The sequence below is a fragment of the Malania oleifera genome, chromosome 5 (assembly GCF_029873635.1).
Source record: "Malania oleifera isolate guangnan ecotype guangnan chromosome 5, ASM2987363v1, whole genome shotgun sequence".
Lineage (NCBI taxonomy): Eukaryota > Viridiplantae > Streptophyta > Magnoliopsida > Santalales > Ximeniaceae > Malania > Malania oleifera.
The window spans coordinates 67,467,856-67,491,286 of NC_080421.1; the positions used below are offsets into that span (position 1 = coordinate 67,467,856).

Genomic DNA, 23,431 nt, shown 5'->3' on the forward strand with positions numbered 1-23,431 from the left:
ATTCCAACCCTATACACTCATAATACTTCCATTCCTTTGAGAAATATAGCCTTGTGAGTGTTTATTGTTTGTTATATTGTGCTAAGAACCCTCACTTGTATATGACACATTTGATTTTCATATTGAGGGTTGAGTTAGATTTTTCCCCTGATTTCATTTGATACATCTTTGGTCAAAAAAAATCATATAGCTAAGTGAGTTTGTATTATCATTGCAATACTCATTTGAGCTTATACTTTTGTGTGCAAAAATATTTTTTAAAGTTAGATTTCAAACAACTCTTGTGTTAAATACATTTGAGAAAATCTTTTTGAGTACATTTGAATATTATTGCTGCCATCTTTAAAATACTAATCTGATATTGAGATTTGATATACTTTGCTTTCAAAGATTAGCTTGTTAGAACACTCTGTGCATATTTGAGATTATACATCTTATTGAGTGTTAATTGCACACGTACAGCACCGAGTTTATAGTTCATACATACTTGAGGTGCATTGATTATATAGTGCATAGTCGTACATATCTGCTTATGTAAGAAGCGTTTGTTTGTACGTAAAATTTTACATCTGTTGTATTCCAAGCATAGGCCTAAAGAGGGAGACTAGCCATATTGAATAGTCTCGAATAGGCTTAGACCCGATTAGGAAAGTTAGGTGTACCATCCTGGTAAGGTATAGGTTGAGGTCAGTCCAGTTAATTGACCTGTTTGTAAAGGTTGAGGTTAGCCCTATGCTAATTGATCTGATTGTAACTAATGCCGCTCCACCCGTTCAGTGAGCATTAGTGGAATTCTTGGGCTTGCGAGTTAGAGGCAAGGATGTAGGCACAATTGGCTGAACCTCGATAACATATAATGGAGACCTAAATTCATAATTTTTCTTTGGGAATTGCTTATGAATATTATCCCTACTAAATCTAATTTGAGGAAGCACCATATAATTCGAAAAAGGAAGAGGAGCTTATTTGGTCCACTTTGTAATTTGGTGAATAAAGATGTTGATCATCTATTCTTTCATTGCTCCATAATTCAACCAATTTGGTTTGCTTCTTCTATCCAAATTAAGTTAGAATGATTTCCAGCGTGGTCGAGTTTCTTTAAAAATCTTGATTCACTTCGCTGGAACCATTGGGAGAAAAATAATATTTTGATCACCTTGGTTTTTTTTGTTGGACAATTTTGAAGTGGAAAAATGATGTGATCTTTCTATAGGAAAGAATGAAAATTTGTGCACGTTCTAAATGAAGTTGCATTTATATGTTACATTGAATCTTCACAATATGATCTCAATGAAGGTGATAGTTTTTGTCAACCTATTTTTAAGCCTCCTTAGAAAGTGTTTTCACCTAACATCTTAAATTGAATTTCTATTGATGTTATTATTTGTTGTGATGTAGCATTTTTATCAAATTTCTCAGCTCCTGTAGGTTTTGTGTTCAACAATGATGTTCACCACTTATGGTTTATTAAAGGAACAAAATTTTGTGCCACTTTTTGTAGCCAAAGAACATAGGCGGAGATATATTTTCATGTTGTCATATGCCAAAGGATTAATTATGATATCATCAATGTTTAAGTTGGGATGTCTTCCAATTTTTGATGACATGTTGTATTAATTTTCAATTCTATTGCTTTGGTTTCGTCAATAGGGATACAATTATTTTGCATATTTAGTAAAATCTGTTTTTACAACCCCTTTAAGCTTGTTAAATATCCCCTTCTTGGTCTTTTGAATGTAGAGACAACTTCTATAGTCTGTTTTATGGACAGAGATGATTTGTATGTTCATATTATAACTAATGAATCTCCTTCTTTGAAAAAAAATTATAGCATTTAAAGTGCAAAGAAGAATAGTGAACTTTGCAAAAAAAAAAAAAGATGTATACTTTGAAATTCATGTGAAACGCACATGATTTATGCTAGTAAATCCTTCTTGACAATGGTTTCCGAGGTACACTCGACTAATCCACAAGATAATAGGTTCAATCCTCTAGCCTTCTCCACTTAAATACCAATATATTATCTGAAAATGGAGAGTCGTTGTTTAACTTAGAGAGCCTTGTGTTCTGAGCCACCATTGGGGGGCATCTCAGCTAGTATATTATTTATAGGTAATTATAAAAGAGTAAAAATTTTTCCAACTTATTTTAAAAGATAAATAAATGATCATTTGACTCAAAGCTTCAGACTCTTATATCTTCTACTTTTATTTAATAAAAATTTGGGAGAGCCTTTTAAGGTGAGTCTTCCCCCCTCTCCTTTTCTTCTACCTCAAATTATCCTTTTTAAAACTAAAAGTTAGATCGCACGAGTTTTGTAAACAAATTTCTCAATGTCTAAAAGTCACTTTTTAGTTTTTTTTTGGTGAACTTTTAGAAGTTAAAATTTTGAAAATTTTAAAAGTTATGAAAAATTAACTTTTTTTTTTCTAAAAAATTATTTAATTTTATTATTGTCCTCAATTTTTTCAAATATTATAAAATTATTAATGTATTAATTACATTTTATAAAAATATATATCTACTTCAGTCATTTTAAATATTTTTAGGCATTTTATAATTTTTTTTTATCAAACACTCGCAGCCAACATTTTCTTCCTACGATTTCTTTTATAAGGAGGCTAAGTATTTTAAAAATAATATAAAAATCTCTTTTTTTGGGAAGATTCTTTAAAAAAAATCAAAAGTCCAAACAAAGCCCTAATTTTCAACCCCAAATATAAGGAAGAACATTATGATTTACCGATTAAAAAAAATAAAAAAATACCAACATCCTAATTGGTATCATTCCCATGTGTCAATTTCCTTCCCAATTCAAACTGCCCTTTCTCCCCTCAAACCGGTAGAGGACACACCGCCTTTCACACCCCACCTTCACGCAATCTCTGCCTCTCCCCTCTATAAATACTTGAAAGCCCTCTTTTATCGCTGCTCGCCACTTCCTCTCTCTTTTTCGCGATCCGGCACCGAGCAAAACCCTAGGAAGAGCGACCGGGAGGAGAGAGAAAGCGGCAGCGAGAGATAGTTGAGAATCTCTTTAGCGAGAGGATTTCTCTCACCTCCCCAGGTCTAACCTAAGCTCAGGTAATCCTACCTACCTGCTCTCTTCGATTTATCAATCCATATATCTGTTTCCGTGAGATCAGCACGAGCTGTGTATATTCCTTGGCTCCAATCCTTGTTTACGGTTTTCTTAGGGTTTCTTCATCGATCAGTGATGGCATCTTCAGTACAGCAGCAGGCCGCCGCTGGATCTCCCCCTAGTCCGCAAGTTGTATGTGTCGATTCACTTTGAAATCTTCTGGTAGTCTTTTTCGCTCTCTGTGTGTCTTCTTGTTGGGTTTTGATGCGAATTGGTGCTCTTTTCTTAGGTGGGGAATGCTTTTGTTCAGCAGTATTACCACATTCTGCATCAATCGCCCCAGCTCGTCTATCGATTTTACCAGGATATTAGCAAGCTTGGTCGACCCGAGGATAATGGAATCATGGGTTCCGTCTCATCAATGGATGTGAGTTTCTGCTTTTATTTTATTTTATTTTTTATCTCCCTCAGTTTTCTCTCTTGTGCGATTATGCCCTCATGCGCAGGCCCCATTGTATGCCTTCTGAAAGCTGTTACGGCTTGTGCGCTGATATGTGAAATGTTTTCTCAATGGCTATAAGTGAACAATATTCTTGAAATAGCACCAGTTTTTAACTCCTATATTGGATCCTCCATTTTATTGCTTGTAAAAAGGAGGAAAAGTGGAGAAAACAGTGTTAGGCTTGAAGCTCTTTATGATGTTCCATTTTCCTTTTGCCCAGATTTAAATCCTAAATCTGATGTGCATCTGTCTTAACCATTATCACTATCAATGCCACTGGAGCCTAGGCCTTGCAGCGCCTTGTGCTTTTTCTGGAGTGGTTTCTGAAGAAGACCTACATTCGACTAGGCCACATATCTCTGTTAGGCTTCTGTTAGTTGAGGTCTATTTTATTTTTTCTCAGTCTAAATAACTAAATATCCAATTTGTAAATTTGATTTTGATTTTTAACGTTATGGGCAACCAAGTGGAGCATTAGGAAAGATTGATTTCAAAAGTTTTATGTAAATGTGCTAACAGTAATTACTTCATTCCTCACTGGTGCTTTAGTTGACCTACGTTTCAAATGCCTAGACCATCTAAGTCACCCCCACTTGGTGGGATCTTAAGGCTTGTTGTTGTAACGTGTTCAGCATCATCTGTCAACTAGAGGAAAATTAATAGTCAGTTGGAAAGTTGAATTTCTGATGTATTTAACCATCTTATGCTTTGGGTTGTGTTATGATGGACAGGCTATCAACGAGAAGGTACTTTCACTGGATTATGGTAAACTCAGTGCAGAGATCAAAACTGTCGATGCTCAAGATTCTCATGAAGGAGGTGTACTTGTCCTTGTTACTGGCTACTTAACGGGAAAGGACAATGTTAAGCGGAATTTTACTCAGACCTTCTTTCTTGCTCCGCAAGACAAAGGATACTTTGTTCTGAATGATATGTTTAGATATGTTGAAGATGTCAATAATGAGGGAGACCAGGGTTTGGCATCTGAGGTTGAAGCTCCTCTCACTCCAGATCAGGGTAACAAGAAGCTCAGTTTATATGTTTAAATTAGTATTTTCCTTGGTTCTGTGTCTTACATTGAGTAAATTTTCTTTGCAGAACCTTCTCTTGTGCAGGATAATCATGTCTCAGAGCATATGACTGTGTCATCAGAGGATGTTAATGGGGAGGAAGTGTATGATCCTTCTGAGAATGGAGAAGTTCTCATCGTGGAAGAGGAAGTCCCAGTGGCTGAGGTGGTTGATGAAATTCATGATGATTCACAGTTAGTGACTGAATCTAACTCCAAAATTGAAGAAGTTCCAAGGAAGTCGTATGCTTCAATTGTAAGTGTCCGTCAAACAATTTCCTATTGGCACTGAACTTGTATGATTACATCATGAAGTTTTCCTGGCCATTTCTGCATTTGTGCGCCAAAATTTTTCTCCATGTTTGTCTCATGTTATTTACTTATATTTTTTTTATTTTCTGATATGCTGGTTAATGTTGTTGTTCCTTCTCTCAGGTGAAGGTGATGAAGGAGAATGGCATGCCTTTGTCAACTACTCCTGCTCCTCCAAGGGCTGTACCGAAGGGCCAGGAGCAACAAATAACTGCCACACCACTGCCTGCAACTGTGGCTGAGACGTCCAATGTAAACTCAAATGCGGTTGACAGTGGGGACAGCCAAGAGGGAGAAGGTGCTGTCCTGTATCATTTTACTATTTTTCATCTATTTCTCAAGTAACATTAGCTGCAGTACTTTGTTTTAGACTACTTGGAGACTGTTATTATTATATGGTTGTCTCTTTCACCTGGTGAGACTACCATGCACATCTTTTACTACTACTAATGCTATATTTACCATATGTTTTGTGAACTATACTTTTTTGCAGTTGAAGGTTACTCTATCTACATAAGGGGCTTGCCAATGAGTGCAACACCAGGCCTACTTGAGGGCGAGTTCAAAAAGTTTGGAGCTATTAAGAGAAATGGAATTCAAGTTAGAAGCAACAAGGTAGGTAACCATTTGATCTTATGTGCTCTTCATTTACTGTGTCCATTGTTTAATGATCCATGAATTGGTTTTATTTTTGGGGAACAGGGATTTTGTTTTGGCTTTGTGGAATTTGAGGTGGCAAATGCTGTTCAAAATGCAATAGAGGTATGTGTGTTATCTTTCGCTTGATTGGACCATATACCTGGCCATCTCTTATTCTTAGGATGTTTGAAAATATGAATCTGGTATCTGTGATTTCTGACTAAAATTGTTTTAACTTTAAATACATGTTTATCAGAGTGGACATTGTTCTATGACTTATTCTACTATGGTTGCATGCTTGTTGCTATTAGAATATATGAATAAATTTACCTCTATTTCTGCATACATGCTTAAAGTGCTAATTAAAGCAAGCCTTAGTGATAGGTTACTTTCTGTTTTAGTTTTAAAGGGTGTGTTTAGAGATGTGAACTGTATATCGTTGTTTACATCAGATTGGCTTCTGGGTTTGTTTGTTAGTGTTTTTTCTTTTTTTTTTTTTGGGTCAACATGAGTTTGTTGTAGTAAATTTTCCATGGTTTTTGTTGCCCTTTGATTTTGGTCTGATGTTTTAAACACTTGAGAGAATAGTTGTCATCTGGGGAAATTGGACTGCCATATTGTCAAAGATCTTGGTATGCACAGTAGTAGGAAATGCAATGTTGGGATCTTTGCATTGTGAATGATTTTGGTCAGCCTGCAAATGCTCAGATGATTATCATCCAAAATATTCTATTGTTGAGGCAATAGAGTACTCTGAAGAATTGGAACTGTCATGTTGGCATGTGAGTTCTGAAGGACACTTTCTTGCAGAATGGACTTGTCAAAGAATCCTGATGGACTTTTAATTGTTGGCATTTTTGGGGGATTGACTCAAAACTGTGAAAAAACACATGGCTGGGCCCCCCTCACAGCATATCAGTCTTCCCGCATTCTGTATGTGATCAAGTGCAATTTGCATGAAATAGGCTCTTTTTAATGCAGTTTGGTTGTTCTCTTCATTTAAGAGATCCAGTTATCTTACCATAAATAGGATATATTCTATATTAAAATAAAGTTCATCAGATATCCATATGCTCTCAAGATTATCTTGTTTTCGAAATGGCAGCTTGCAGTCTGAGCACCTTGTCTGTTTTGCTCTCTTGGTTTCTCTTGCTTTGGTATCCTAGAAAAAGAAAATATGGCTTGAAAAGATTCAAATGCATTTATTTTACTTTTTTCATATTACACAACCAAGAAGAGCTCAAACAAGTACTTTGGAGTCGGTATTGTGTTTTGTTTGACCCTGAATTAATTTAAGAAGTTGAGCCTTACTTTGATGAACATCATTTGTTAATGCATTTCTTTGATTATTTTGGGGGCCTGATGTGGATTGTGTATGAAAAGATTCTCTCTATACATAAATGTCATTTGGAAAATATGCAAATAAATGTTGGGTGTATTTACTTTGTGACCTCTACTTTTTAAGCATAGTGAAGATTCAGGAGGGTGATTTTGATATGGCCTGTAAAAAGAATCTTTAGTGATTTTCTGTTGGTTTTTACCGTGATGTTATGAACTAGTTCTTTTCAGTGTGGCATTGCTATGTCTGGGAGGCGAAGATGCTATGTCACACCCTTGCTCCTGTAATGAACTTTGGGGGAAGTTGATTTCCATATGTAACTGGGCTAATTGAGTTTTTTTTTTGGGTGCAAATTGAGCCATTAAATGGCCGATAAATATTCATGCATGGTGTAGTTTAATGTTTTTGCAAGAGTTGGGTGCTACCTGTGTTTAAGGCATTTATTTGCAATGTTATTCGTCAGATGCTTTTAGTGAAATGAATAAATAAGGCAAATATCAATTTGCTTACTGTGTTTGCTTAAGTGGTATCTCATGTCCTGTTTTTTTATATCTTTTAAGTACATGGTCCTTATCCCACTGTTTTTTAAGTGTTTATGATTTTTTATTTGGCACATTCCAGATTGTTGTGTAAACTAGTTTTCCTTGATGTTTTAGGCTTCCCCTATTACGATTGGTGGACGCCAAGCTTATGTTGAGGAGAAGAGATCCACAAATTCTCGAGGCAAGTCTTAATTTATGCTATTGGGAATTATTCTCCAGCTTATGATATAGTTTGGCTATGCATGAACTATTGCTTGTGGAGAAAAAATACAGAGCATGCTTGGCTGCTGGGTAAGGATGTCCCTATTGAAAGTAATTGACAGGACAGCAGATGAGCATGTGTTTTCCTCAAAATAGTTATTTAGGCATATTTGAAGCAATGCAGTGCAGAATGCATGGTGGTTAAAATTAACATGTTGATCATTGGATTGTGCAATCTTATGGTCCTACTTCTAGATTTTACATAGACAAATTTGTAGGATCCCAGTTGTATTGTTAAGATTGTAAGATCCTGTAATAAATTTGTATTTGACTTTTCTAAATTGCTTATATTTTAGAATTTTGCATTGTACAACTTGTACTAGAAAAAGAACTAAGGAAGTGATTTTATTTATTTAATGTTGAAGTGATTTATTTAGTCACAAATTTATTTTAATCCACTGGTCTTCTAATAGGTGTTTCAGACATTAATATTAGCATTGAGACTTAAGATAAAAATGATTTCACTATTGCATTTGGTGATAATAATGATGATGGTGATGATAATGGGTGTGGTGAAGGCTTGTGATCTCAATGATATGAAGCAATTTGTGGCTTGGATGGTGACATTAATGTTTAATTCTTGAGCTAGCTGGATAGATTGGCCTTTGTTATTCACTAAAATCTCCTTTTGGTTTTAGGCTGTCTTGTAAAATGTAAATCTTTTTGTAGGCTGATTTGGGTTAGAAAATTATTTTTGTTCTTTTACAATTATTTGTTCCTGTTTTTAATTTTAAGTTGCTAAATAGAGATACAATTGCTACAATTGCACCTTTGTTGTAAAAGGCTTTTACTAGTTGAGCTACTTTAGTTTTTAGTTCCCTACTTTTGAACACATAATAGCCAAGTTTCTAGGTTTATATTGTTGAAAGCAATGAGAATACAGTATAAAAACATTTTCTTCCCCTATTGCTTTTTAATGGTTGCTGGTAGAACATTTCGAATTGTCAATACCATTCTGTCAGCTCTTGTATGTTAAATTATTTGCTTAAAAATGTGTTGCAATTGGACCTTTTGTAATCCTGTTGAGCAGGATGAGAAATGGTCTGAATCTTGTGTCAATTTGGATGCAATTCCAAGTAGGACTAATTATTATTTGCAGATGCCTATTTAATGTTCAATTAGAATGTTGGGTTTGTGTATTTCTTTCATTCCTTATTTAAATTGTCAGTTTTAAATTTATTTTGCAGGGAGCAACAGGGGTAGATTTACAAATGGGCGTGGGGGTATGGGTGGTTTCAGGAATGAGGGAGCTAGAGGACGAGGAAACTATGGAGGTGGTAGAGGCTACAGTCGGGGTGATTTCAGCAACAGGACAGAGTTTGGAAACAGGGGCAATGGTCGAGGAGGACATTCAAACCGAGTTGATGGATATCAGAGGGCTGACCATCTGGGTAACAATGGTGGACGCATGAATCGTTGGGGTGGGATGTCAGTAAATGCAACAGCCAAAAGTATGGCACCACGAGTATCTGCGCCTGCTTGAGCAACTGATAGTGTTGAATGTCTGTGATTAAAGGAAGATAGATTTTTCTACTTGAAATCCGGTAGTTTTTTCAGTGGTTGGGGTAGAGCATCTCAAGTGGCCAGCACCTGATCCTTTTTGTGGATGTGCTGTCCAAAATTTTCTGTAGGATTTTCTTACCTCTTTTTGGCCTCCTTTTTGGTCATTTTGTTTTGTTTTGTTCTTTTTCTTTTTACTTTTTTTTGGTCATGTTGAGTGGTTGTAGTTGGATGGTAAAAACAATTGAAGTAGCCCTATTGTGTAGTTGCATACTCATGCCATGTCAAGGATGCCAATTTGTTTCCTAATAGGGAATTATTCTTGAGTTAATTTTGAATGTGTTAATCTTTCTAGCTGAAAGTGTCATTTTGGTGTGAGCAATTTCAATGACGGAATCTCTCTCTCTCCCCCCACCCCCCCCCCCCCCCCTTCTTCTAAGCAGCATGCTTTCATTTGCTTGTGTTGAAATTTATAGAATGAATTATTAAGCCTTGGTCAGGGTTTGAAGTATGCCAATACAACTCATGAACTTGACGAGCAGTCTCTACTAAGGGAAATTGTTCACATGCTCAATTACAATTTCTCTGGCGCTGAACCTCTAATTTGACCACTTGCATCTGTTGAGCCAAAAATTGCAAGAAGTATTGGATGAGCAAGGTTATTCATCATGGTTTATAATGTGGCATGATTATGAGTCTCTGATTGTGAAATAATGACAGTACTTTTTATACTCTCTCTTTTGCTCCTGATGTAGTCTTGGGACGATCACGGGTCAATGACAGTATTGGATCTCCTCTCTCCCTGTTGGCATATATCATAGGCAGGGAATGTCTTAGCACTGCGGACTCTTCTATCCATCCCTTCCTGTTAGTGAGACACACAACATGCATGTATATGTGTATATATTATTGTAAGCCTCCAATATTTTGGTTGAACATGTTTATGGTCGTACCATAAGTGTGCAGTAGGTGATATGCTCCTTGATGGCCGATTAAATCCATAATCATAAAGTGATTGACCTACTGGCACAGAACAATCGAAAAGATCCTGCCCAATTTATGGTGATTTGCCCAGCGACTGTTTAGAATTGCTAAGCCCTCTCTTTTCTTTTAGTTTTCCTATTTCAGTTTGTTTTCAGAGATCGAGGACGAAATTATGAAACATTCACACCAATGTTAGCCAAAGTCAATACATTATGGTTCATGGAATGGGAGAAGGATCGTGACACAACACATGTGATTTATCATCACGATGCATGCGATGTATTGGTGAAAAATTTGTAGTGGCCCATGTTTATTAAAAAATGGCCTTTGTTTATTTAAGAAATGGGGCTAGAGTGCTTTTCAATCTATAATAAATCTTTTGTGACAAAGTAGTGGGAAAAGGGCAGTCTGGTGCATAAAAGTTCCCGCGTATGCGGGTTATGGAGAAGGGATGCACCACAATGGATTTAAAATTTGCAGCCTTACCTTACATTTTTGCAAGAGTCTGTTTCCACAGACAAAGTAGTGGTATTGGACCTTAAATTTTCTTAAACACATTATCAACACGTGCGGATTGGGATTCGATGTCTCAATGGGAATGACTTCAAAAATATGTTGTTTGACTTTTATCTTATACTTAGTGGGTTTTATGGAGTTGTCACAAGCTTTTTTTTTTTTTTTTTACATAGGTGTGGTTAAACTTACCAAATTACTATAAATTAATTGATCTTTAATTAATTATAGGGTCCAAGGAATTAATCAATAGTATGCATGCCAGAGTCTAATTTGAGAGTTTATTTATGTGAGAGAAGATATTAGCATCCCCCACATTTCCGTTCTTTTGAACGGTGCCATGATATACTTGGGATGTTCAAACATCAATCAAGCATGATTTTTGACTCTTCAATTTAAGGAATTACCTTTCTTTTAGATATTATTCTACCATACAACCATTGGGTACCTCTTCAGAGTCGTAAGACTTACCTCACTTCAAAAATCTCATAAAAAATGTTGTTATCACGTGACTTTGGGGTTCCATCGTCATAATGATCAACTAAAGGTTTTGATTCCGCTAGACTCACATACCACTTATACTTTGAATCTCATCATGCTATAATTGATTTCAATACTTTTCAAATATACACCTTATCACCAATGACAACATCCAAGCATACCCTGCATGTGTTTAATTTATGATATGATATATTCAATGAAAGCTGGATGACCTAAGTTGAGCACACATTCATTATCACCATTAAAGCCAATCATGCAACTCAGCATCATCCATACCCTATAAGGTTTTTATGTGTGGTTCACTTTACATCTTAAGGATTAAAGGTCCTTAAATTGTTTCTACTGTCACCCCTTCATAGGCTAGTAGAGTCTCCAACCCTCATTTTAAAGGTTAGGAAAGGATAAAATTAGAGTGGGATGTTTCATAGGCCTATGCATAGACTATTATCATTACGAGAGAAAACATTATTCCATTCCTATCTAATTGTAAAAAGATGAGCCTAGATCCAAAGCTTGTGTGTGTGTGTGTGTGTGTGTGTATAAGATATTAACATATATAAGCACTAACATATACACCAATTGATAGTCATTTTTTACCCTACAAAATAAAGGCCAAATTGAATGTATGAAAAGCTAAGGCAAAGAAGGCAAAAAGAATCAAAATCTTTGGTCACTACCCGGACCCGATGAAAAAAATGTGATCCCTTCTTATGGACTCGTTGAGAATGATTCTGATCTAATTCATGGCCTATTAGAAGTACCTCACGAACAGAAAAAGATTACAACTAGTTTGATAATGATTGAGTGACATTGCTTCTTCGGTCTGAACCGAGGAATCGCTTAGATATGATGCAAAATGGATTTTGTTCTATCGTTGATAAGAGATTTCTCTATGAAAAATACAAATCGGAGTTTGAAGAAGGGCGTCACAACTCCACCATGTGAAGCATGTGTGATATTGATACAACAATAAAATCAATTATTTAACTTTACACATAGACCAATTGGACTACTGTACTACCCAAAGAAGATATGACAATCGATGTGACCAAAAGCATGGCTGATATTGACTTTACACCGAGATCATAAGTAACCTTATAACTTTTTTTCCTCTCCCATTTCATAACGAAGTACAAAATTATACCTTCTAGCCAATGACAGCACAACATTAGTTTGTCGTTGTTCTTTTTCAGATACACAACGGAAGCCCACAATCACACTAATCAATCAACAACCACCAATGCAATCACTCGATGATGAAATATACTCAAGAAGCAAACACTCAGTAATGAGAAGAATAAAAAACACAAGCAAAAACGTAAGGTTTATGTGATTAGACAATTTGCCTACGTCCACGGCAGTAGCAACCTCTTTTCTACTATCAATGAAGCTTGCACCAAGCTTTGTAGCTTACTTGAAGCTTAATCTCTTCTAGGGTTATATAATGATCATTATATAAAAACCTAATGCATACAAAAGACCTATAGTTGATCTAAAACACTTCTATAGAAATCCTCCAGAGGAAATACCTCCGATTAGTCCAATCTACTGATCTTAGATTTGAAAATCCGTAAAGTTTGTGAGTGAAACTGTTGACGGTTTGAAGCCCAGAAAATTGCCTTCATAGCATTGCCTGAAACCATCGACGGTTGCCCTCCATGGTTGCAACCTGCATCTATTCTTGGTCCCTTGCTTCACTGTGCTTTTCCTGGTACATGCGTTCCACTTAGAATATGAGCCACATCCCCAACAAGGTTCTTAATAACAATAAGAACTTGGATAAGTATCGTGAATGTGGGTATGGTCATTGGTGGTTGGTATTTGCAAAGACAATGGGTCAATGGAATTACTTTATTAGGTTCGCTAGTGCATCAGTTACAAACTTTGATAGCACCAATACCTAAACTCTGCGCACAGTATATGTAGCGAGGCGATTAGTTTAGAGATATTAATGAAATTCACAACACAGCTCGATGTTTGCATCACAAGAACAATAGAATGTTGTTATGTCAAGCACAACACTCTCTCTATAAGCTCACTATAGAGTACGTGCTTGGCAACAGCTAGGATATAGGTAATCGTTTAGAGGTGTAGAGGACACTCAAGCATTCGAAATACCTATCAAACTCTGATATGTCTAACAAGTTCGACAATGAGGATGACGACGAAGTTAAACACTCATTTCGTTTATTCATAGTGACTTATCCATAACTCACTCACTCACTCTCTCTCTCTCTCTCTCTCTCTCTCTCTCTCTCTATATGCACTGCACGTACATTAAAGCAATTTAATTCGGGGTGTTTGTATATATGTGTGCACTTCATTTGATTAACTCATCAGTTTTTTATTATACTAGCTAGCTACAAAGCATATAATGAAAGAAAGCATCTTGCTTAACGAGTGGTGAGATGACATTTAAAATAACTAGAAAAATGCAAACACAAAAAATAATATTGTAACATAACATCAAATATGCAAACTAAAATTAGCTTACTTCAACTTTGTCCAATAATAGTTATTATGGTCATACTTTGAACAATTTGACTTCTCACTCCCTTTTCTTTAATCCCAATAAATATTTACCAATCATATCATTACGCAAATAGGTACTTCTTCAACCACATGTTGTGAAGAATTTGTTGACATAGTTTGGAGTTATGTAAGGTTTGTTCGTGTTTCAGGAAAAACAGGTTAAAACTGAGGAGATAATCATTACGAGAAGCCAAGGGAGTAATTGGAGTGCACAAAGCTCAAATCAGTCGCTCATCCGAACCCTTAGAGCCTCAACACATCAAAGAAGAAAAGACTCTACTCGACCATGTTGTGCGACCAAAAAACATAGGGCCGATCAAGTCACAAGCTGCAGACTCTAAGAGTCAGGCTGAAGAAGAAATGCTGCAAGGTTCGACCAAGTGACCTTTAAAGGCAACCAGGTCGAGATACTAAAGCTAACTAAGCTAGAGATACTAAGAGTATCGACCAAGTATTTGACTAGGAAGACCTTGAGGGGCGACCAAGTCGAGTTCCTGAGGTTGAACTGAAGTTGAGATCCTACAAGTCATGAACAACAGCTCGACCAGAAAGATCCATTGGCACTACTAGGTCGACAATGCTAAAGTTTGAATTCTTGATTTCCCGCGAACCTCGACCAGGGCACGACCAGGGGAATCTGCGCGAGATACTTGCAGAACTTTCCTATTTTGAATTTCAAATCTTGTAAACCCTAATGGGTATAATTATTAGCTTTGAATATGTGATTAGGGTTCCTCTTTGGTTTCTTTTGGGTTAGTGAAAGACCTTAAACATCATTAAGAACAAAAGTAGATTAGATTTACTGTGTTGATTTAAATTCCTATTCTAGTTCTCAGTTGTACTCTTGATTGTTAGTGACATACTTTTGAGTTTGCAATTGAAGCCACATTTAGTGCTTTCTTTTATATGCTTTCATTTAAATGCTTTCCTTTACATGTTTTCATTTAAATACCATGCAAGTTTACATCTTTGAAATTGATGATACCCTAGGGGATAGGATAGCCTAGTTAGGGATTTAGTCATCTATACAGATTAGGCTACAGTTCATGTACAGGGTGGATTCATGATCGTTGAGATAGATTACACCATGGTTCCTGACTATGCTTCGGACGGTTGGTGCACCTTCTCTACTCTATGCCCTCGAATGGTCCACTTAACCGTTACCCTAAGATGGATAATTGACTGAACAAATAATTTGTGCCAAACGACAGTCTAGGCATGATTCATGATCTTAGATTTGATTTGTAGGAGTAGTGATAATTTATAATTTACATGCTTTTAGTAGATTATTAGAAAACCCTATCAAAATATCATCTTTTTCCTTTTACACAAAGTTATAGTAAACTAGGTTGGAAGTGGTGAATAACTGCACTTTAGTCCCTATGGATCGATACCCGACTTACTCACTATTCTACTAAACTTGGGAGTAGTTAGGTATATAAATTTTATTTTTAGTAGTTGAGTACCTAAGCCTTGGCTAGACGAAACCTACCAAATTTTGGCACCGTTTCCGGGGACTAAGTTACAGTTATAAGCCAACTTCTAGTTTAGAGTATTATTGCTTTATTTTTCTTTGTTTTATTTTATTTTTATTTTGTTTGATGTATTGAAGTCTTAATTGTGTGCTATATTTGTGTATGCTGGGTTTGTGTTCTTTGTAAGATCTTGAGTTAGTTGTTATAGACCCCGAGATTGAGAGATCCCGTAGGTCCATTAGGAAACCCACCTTGAATCTCGAGTTTGTTGAGTCGTCCGAACCCAAAGTTATGGACGAACGTAATCCAGTTCCGGCCATTCAAATTTCAGAACCTCAAGCTCCCCACCAACCTGTGGTGGCGGAGCAACCACTTCAACCTTTTAGGGACTACTTTGTACCCAACACCTACACATCGCCGTCTTGTATCCGGTTTCCAGATGTCGAGGCAGCGCAATTTGAGATCAAGACTTCCACCATCTCGATGCTTCCCAACTTCTATGGGAATTCAAATGAAAATCCTTATAAGCATCTAGATGAATTCCTCAAAATTTGTTCCACCATCCGAATACATAATTTTGGTGATGATGCCCTCCGCTTAAGGCTTTTTCCAATCTTTTTGAGAGATAAGGCTAAATATTGGCTAACATCTTTAGAGCCGAACTCGGTGACCAACTAGGTGATGTGAAACCCCAAGAATGAACGTATAGAGACTCCAAATCAGATTTATCAAAACCCCAAACCCAAAATAAGATTCGACATGGTAGTGGATCTTTGACCTATTGCTTGATGTGAAGCACAAATAAGAATATCAAATTAATGGATGAACACCACAAAGGTAGCACCTTTGATAAGTTCGGTGAAAGTTCAATGAAGAACTTGAAGAGAAATAAACCTCACTTGGAATTGTATTTAGCCAAAAATATTCCTTTTTAATACAACAGAGAGTTGGCTACTTATGGAAACTAAAAGAAACCTATGACATCAGCCTGGCTAATAAAAATAGGCTATGACATCAATTTGGCTAAATAAAATAGCCCCACATAACATCAAGCATGCCATTTCATTTAATGAAACATGTGCAAGTCACATGCCATGATGTCATTTAATGAAACATGTGCAAGTCACATGCCATGCTTAATTGACACAATTGGCTCACTATTTAGCCTATACTTTAATTAAAACAATAAAAATTTCCCAAACAGCCTATATTAGCTTAAGGTTATTGCTTCACATGTCTTTAGACAATTTACCATCTTAGGCTCTTCAAGAAAGTCCTTTTCTTTAGTGTCCATGATCCTCATTGACTCTTGCTCAAGCAACTTCTTAATTAGTCCTTGCGTAGCCTCTTTGACCTTCTTGGCTCTAGCTCTTGTGATGGGTCTGCTTGGCATGTGCAGATCATCCTGTGCAATTGGAGCTTGTTGGTTCATATCGTTCCCCCTCTCCTTAAAAGGATTCATCCTCGAATCATCACCTACATCAAAAGGGGATAAATCAGAAACATTGAAAGTTGCATTGACTTTATACTCACCTGATAGATCCAACTTGTATGCATTGTCATTGATATTTTTTAGCACTTGAAAAGGTCCATCACCCCTCGGGTGTAGCTTTTTTTTTTTTTTTTCTTTTTAGTAGGAAACCTCTCTTTTCCCATATACACATATACCCAATCTCCCAGTTCAAAAGTAATGAACTTGCGCCCCTTATTGGCTTGAGATGAATATTGTTGGTACTTCTTTTTGATATGCTGTCGTGCTTGTTCATGGATCCTCTTCACCAAGTTAGCCTTGTGTCGTCCGTCTAAGCTAGCTATCTCATTCACAAGTAGCGGCATCAAATCCAATGGAGTCAAAGGATTAAAACCATAAACAATTTCAAATGGAGAAAAATTAGTAGAAGCATGCACAGTTCTATTATAAGCAAACTCAACAAGTGGCATGCATTCTTCCCATGATTTTAAATTCCTTTGAATGACCGCACACAGTAAGGTAGCTAAAGTCCGATTAACTACTTCAGTTTGACCATCAGTTTGAGGATGACAAGTAGTAGAAAACAATAGCTTAGTTCCTAACTTTCTCACAAAACCTTCCAAAAGTAGCTAAAGAATTTAACATCCCTATCACTCACAATTGTCCTAGGAATGCCATGCAATCGTACAATGTCCCTAAAGAGTAAATTGGCTATATTTGTGGCATCATTAGTTTTATGGCAAGGAATAAAATGTGTCATTTTAGAAAATCTATCAACCACAAAAAATATATAGTCCATACCCCTTTGGACCTGAGTGAACCTAATATGAAATCCATTGAAATGTCATGCCCCGAACCCAGCAATGGGACCCAGGGTGTGATGTAGTAACCTAACCTATCCCTATATCATACAAAACACACATGATACTATAATGAATGAGGGTCCAACCCCGTGGGATTCCCGTACACCCTATACACATTCACATACATGACATATATGCAGTGGAAAAGTTCATTCTATATATACAAAGTACCATACCAGAGTCTATACAGATAGAGTCTAAGCTCTATAATACAAAACATAACCCCAGGTGCCAGCAAATACCCAAAACGACAACCCAGTTACAGTCCAAGTACTTACACTAGTACCCTACGTAGTAAACTGACCACTACGCTCCCCACACAAGGATATGCTAGTTCTGGTTACTTGAAGGACCTAAAAACATGTATGTATGATAGGGGTGAGAAATCTCTCAGTAAGGAAGAATCAGGTTATATTGGTGTGTGGCATAAGAGTGTTATCATGACATAAAACATACACAGTTCAATACAGTTCCAGTATTTTTCACAAAATAGTTCTAGTATAATTTTTAACACACACATGATCAATCAGCTCGGTGTCGTCACACCCTTTGACACGAAGCCGGTTCACATTACACAGAGTCCCTGGCACATGGCGTAGCCCCAGGCTCTCATGGCATCGTACCGATACATTTGGTGGATCCACACCCTTCGGTGATCAGCCGGTAAGAGGCAATATTTCACGCCATTGGATATAGAATCGGACACTTTTGCCACTGGCAGGTGGTATTTCACACCCTCGAATACAAAGCCGGACACTCTTTCACAACCTGGAACAATTCGGAACACACATTTCTATATCTCATTTTAGCAAATCACAACTCATGCATATTCATATAACAGTTTATTCCATACTTATTTGGTAATCACAAAATCATGATTTTCAAAAATACAGTTTAAACTAAGTCAAAGCATGACCATTGACTCACTTCTAAAAATGAGTAGCACTAGAGCTATCCCAAGTATAGGAGTAACGTCGTCTAATAATTAGCCCAAATAGGCCAGATCATCTCCACGGGGAATGCAAATTAGCTCTAAACTAGCGCGACATAGGCAAAGAAAATAAGAAAACAAATTTTACTGAACATGGTTCAGATTCGAAATCTTTGGGGTTTTGAAATATTTATGACGGAAGTGAAACAAACAACATCTAAACTATGAACCCAACGCGCACAAAATCAACCGACAATTCACTAATGATAGACCAATTATTTAATCTCGACACTAACTTTAAATGAAAATGACTAAACTCTTAATAGAAATAACTCAAGAAAATTACTAAACTTAAACAATCATTAAAGTAATGTTAAAGTGCAGAACTACACTGAAACAATCAAACAAACAAATTATCTCAAACCAAAAATGTGAACAGATATTGTCCCAACATCACTAATTATCTTAACCCGAACAAACACTAATTATCCTAACGTCAACTTCACATGGAGACAATAGTTCCACCAATAATGTGAACTTAAGTTAAATTCAACCCAACAATAAATTCGAACAAAAATAAACTCAATATCTTAACTACTTCAATGGAAAACAATCTACTAAAACACAATAATAATGAAGAGTCGCAAATAAAATGAAATTAAACATAGATATAACCCAACAAGAGAATCAATATGAAATTAAAGTAAATCAATAAACAACAAGTTCTAACAAGGTATTTTAAATTGACATTAAATTAAAATAATACAGCAAGTTCAATTTAAAATGACATTAACATAACAAAATACAAGTAAAAAATAATAAAGATTAGAGAGAGAGAGAGAGAGAGAGAGAGAGAGAGAGAGAGAGAGAGAGAGAAGGGCAGAGGCTGCTCTGTTGTTTGCTGCAGACAGAAGCTATAGCTTCGGGTGGCCTGCGTGTGGTGGAGCTACTGGAAAAATGGGTGGCCTGCGTGTGGTGGAGCTAATGGAAAAATGGGTGGCCTGCGTATGGTGGAGCTAATGGAAGAATGGGTGGCTTGCATGTGGTGGAGCTGCTGGAAAAATGGGTGGCCTGCATGTGGTGGAGCTACTCGTTGGGCTGTAGGCTCTGCGGCTGTTGCTATCTGCTGTTGTGGATGGTTATGGTGGAAAAGCAGAGAAGAGAGGAAGAGGCCGGACTGAGAATAGAGAGAGGAAGACAGGGAAGAGGAGTAGAGCAAGATGGAAAAAAAAAACAAAGAAAAACTAAAGAAGAAGAAGAAGAAGAAGTAGAAGGAGAAGAGAAGAGAAGAAGAGAACAAAAGAGAGGGTCTCGGCTGGGGGCAGCGCCCACAGTCCCTTTTGACTTCTTTGCTTCACAACTCACACACCCACAAATTTGGACTTTTGTGTTTCCAAGCCACCAATATTTTTTTGAATTTTCTAATTTCATATATATATATATATATATATATATTCTTTTTTGATTTTTCTTTATTTTTTTTTTCTGCGTTCACAGCCAAGTTCGACCTTCCTAAAGCCCATTTCTCATGAAACTTAAAACATGGAAGTTGTAGATAATCCTTTCTTCTTTCTCTTTAAATTGGAATCATCTCAATCGGAACGTGAATGGAAAAGTTATATGCAAATTACGAACATGTACTGGTTTTGGTTCGCGGGAATTTTTCTGCGACAAAAATTTGCCAAAAATTCATAAATTGTGCAATAAAACTCAAGAATGATAAATTCGGCACTTAGTTAAAATATTAGACATAATTGGGCATTTAATTAAAAATAGAAGCCTTAAAGACCGACTTAAGATACCCAATTACACAGTTTTGACGCGTAATCATACCCCTAACTAACGTTTTGCTAGTTTCTAGCAAATGACGTGAATGAATCTTAGGGCGGTGCCTACAACTACAAACTCTAGTGATCATGAAAGTAATGCACATGCGACACAAGCATACAGTTTCACATACAAGAATATAACTGAATTTCACATAGGCTTGTTCATATTCAATACACACAACTTCGAAGTACATCACTCGTGCAAGTTTCATCTTTTATATGTCATTTAAGAGCAATATACTTACATGAAGTTAACTAGAGGCACAATTCAGAGTTAATGTAGTCATATAAGTTCGAGTATAAATAGGTAAACTCTCGAGGTGTGTGTGATGTGTGTGACTCAGTACACCTAGGATACCAATGGATACCTACAGAACGGTCGTTTTGACTCGGCCTAACTGGTATACCCTAAAAAACACTCAAAGAAAGTAGGTTCACTCGTCATATGTGAGAAGGAGTGTCGTGATCAAACATCCCACATATTAAAAGGAACAAATGCTAAATATACGGAGTGGACTAGTCTGGAAAGGATCAAGCCTATTTATGAGGTGTCGGGTCCTTCAGCCTAGCATCTTCTCACCTGCTCGCCATATCCAACCGAGACCACCCTAGATCAACTTATTCACAAACTTGTCGTGAATACATCTGAGGCATTAACCGGTTAAAGCATCTTCATACATGAAAAATATGTGTCGTGGCCTTGTGATATGTATTTGGACCGGCATTGACATTTCATTTCATGCGCATGTTTATTTCTTATTCTTTCTTTTGCTCATTCTTTATTTTTTGTCTTTTCTTGAGCAATAAGGACAATCTTAACACTTCTTTTGTAGTTTTCAAATAATTAATGGTAATTGAGCTCGAATTGTGGTCTATGAACTAAGTCTATCTCTAGGGGTGGCTCAGCCTTCACATTTTGAGTAGGTTACAAGACTTAGGTTTCTATCCTCCCACTAGGTGTCACCTCCAGGCTAGCAAATCAAAAACAGAGACCAGTGTACAAAGGATATCCAGAAAAAAAAAAAAAGGAAATTTGAGTTTCATGAACTCTGAGTTGATATAAAAAACTCAAAAGAACGATAAATGGCTCAACAATACCTCACAAGTTGTCATAGTCGTCACGGGTGTTCTCTCAGTGCTCACAAGGAACCCTAAGTGCAATGAATCACGTGAGTGTTTTTATTCAGCCTCGTGAGATGCCGTGTAAATACAAGAAATTATATAGCCAGATTAGCACGAGTGTACTACCAATCAATTCTTTCATGGAGTTACAAGTCGTATAAAGAGAAACTACGCATGATTGATTCAAGTGTGTAATTCTTAAGTTATACGCAAGTATGTGAAAGGTATAAGTTAGTTCACAAATAAGGAATTCAACATGCTCTAAGCTCAATAACAGTATTTCTCAAATGTGGACCTAACTGACATGCAAACATCATATGCAATTTTCACATTGAAACTTTTTTTTTTCATATGGAAGCACACTATTGCACATGCTCTCCCCCCCAACTAAAATGAGACATTGTCTTCAATGTGAAAGCATAGGGGAAATTGGAAAAGATATGCATGGAAGAAACAAACCAACAGAAAAAAGAAAAAAAAAAGAACAATAGAGAGTCACAACCAACAAAAACAGTAGAAAAAGAAAAGAAAGATGCAAATAAGAACAAATAAAACAAAAGGAAAAAGAAAAGAGTAAATGAGAAAGGTCAAAGGACTCCCCTGGGATCTTGCAGAAGCAAGACCTCCTCATGCGGATCTAATAGAGTCATGAAAGGCTTGAGACGTTGGCCATTGACTGTGAAGCTGTTGCCATTCTTTGGATCTACAATTTCTACTGCACCATGAGAATGAATTTTTTCAATGATGTATGGGCCATCCCATCGGGACTTCAGTTTTCCCAGGAAATAGATGCAATCTGGAGTCATAGAGAAGCACTTGCTGAGTAGGGAAAAGTTGTTATCTTTAATTTTCCGATCATGCAGCAACTTCATCCGCTCCTTTGCTAAGCGGGCATTGTCGTAAGCTTCCTTCTTAGACTCTTCAAGCTCATATACCTGCAATTTCCTTAAACCCTTGGCATCATCAAGTGAAAAGTAAATATGTTTTATAGCCCATAAAGCACGATGCTGAATCTCAACAGGTAAATGACATGCCTTACCATAAACTAACCTATAAGGGGACATTCCTAAATTCGTCTTAAATGCAGTTCGATAGGCCCAGAGTGCATCAACAAGTTTTTCTGACTAGTCTTTTCGATTAGGACGCACCGTTTTCTCAAGTATGATTTTGATCTCTCTATTGGCCAACTCAGCTTGACCATTAGTCTGAGGGTGATATGGAGTAGAGACCTTATGAGTCACTCCATACTTTTGCATGAGTTTTTCAAATGGCTTGTTACAAAAGTGCAACCCCTATCACTAATGATCGCCTTGGGCATGCCAAAACGTGCAAATAACTCCTTGAGAAAACGGATAACAATCTTGTGGTCATTTGTTCTACAAGGTATAACTTCCACCCATTTTGAGACATAATCCACAGCAACTAAAATGTAAGAATGCCCAAAAGAGTTTGGGAATGATCCTATAAAATCAATCCCCCAACAGTCAAAAGTTTCAAGAGTCAAAATGGGAGACATAGACATTTCATTCTTTGTTGTGATTTTCCCTAATTTCTGACAAGCCTCACAGGTTTCACAAAAATTTTCAACATCTTTGAACATAGTAGGCCAGCAGAGTCCACTTTGCAAAATTTTTGAAACAGTTTTCTTTGCAGCAAAGTGGCCTCCACACGCTCCACTATTACAAAAATGCATCACAGAAGTAAATTCATCATCGGGCACACATCTGCAAACCAATTGATCAGAACAATATTTAAACAAATATGGATTGTCAAAATAGTAGTGTCGTACCTCTGCAAGGAACTTACGCTAGTACTGAGTTACCCAATGGTTTGGCATTCGGTCGGTGACAAGGTAGTTCACAATATTAGCAAACCAAGGAGCGTGCGACACTGCAAAAAGACGCTCATAAGGTAAATCATCATTTAAGGGAGAAAGGGATACAGATATATCAAGTAGCTGCAAA

The 23,431-nt window shown here is 36.8% G+C and overlaps 1 protein-coding gene across 1 annotated transcript; it reads left to right on the forward strand.

The window, feature by feature from the left end:
• The first annotated feature begins 2,811 nt into the window (after positions 1 to 2,811).
• LOC131155452 (nuclear transport factor 2) lies at positions 2,812 to 9,600 on the forward strand. The gene is made up of 10 exons (XM_058108605.1): positions 2,812 to 3,084; positions 3,198 to 3,274; positions 3,372 to 3,509; positions 4,316 to 4,601; positions 4,683 to 4,909; positions 5,089 to 5,263; positions 5,459 to 5,580; positions 5,668 to 5,727; positions 7,600 to 7,670; positions 8,938 to 9,600. Exons 2-10 carry the CDS (start codon positions 3,218 to 3,220, stop codon positions 9,227 to 9,229), a joined length of 1,428 nt encoding a protein of 475 aa, XP_057964588.1. The 5' UTR covers positions 2,812 to 3,084; positions 3,198 to 3,217; the 3' UTR covers positions 9,230 to 9,600.
• Positions 9,601 to 23,431: the final 13,831 nt, after the last annotated feature.

Excerpts from the sequence above, each read along its gene's own strand:
- LOC131155452 (XM_058108605.1), top strand. The coding sequence starts at position 3,218 with ATGGCATCTTCAGTACAGCAGCAGGCCGCCGCTGGATCTCCCCCTAGT. Across the intron at positions 3,275-3,371 it reads CTCCCCCTAGTCCGCAAGTT|GTGGGGAATGCTTTTGTTCA; the intron begins GTATGTGTCGAT and ends CTCTTTTCTTAG. Across the intron at positions 4,910-5,088 it reads GGAAGTCGTATGCTTCAATT|GTGAAGGTGATGAAGGAGAA; the intron begins GTAAGTGTCCGT and ends TCCTTCTCTCAG.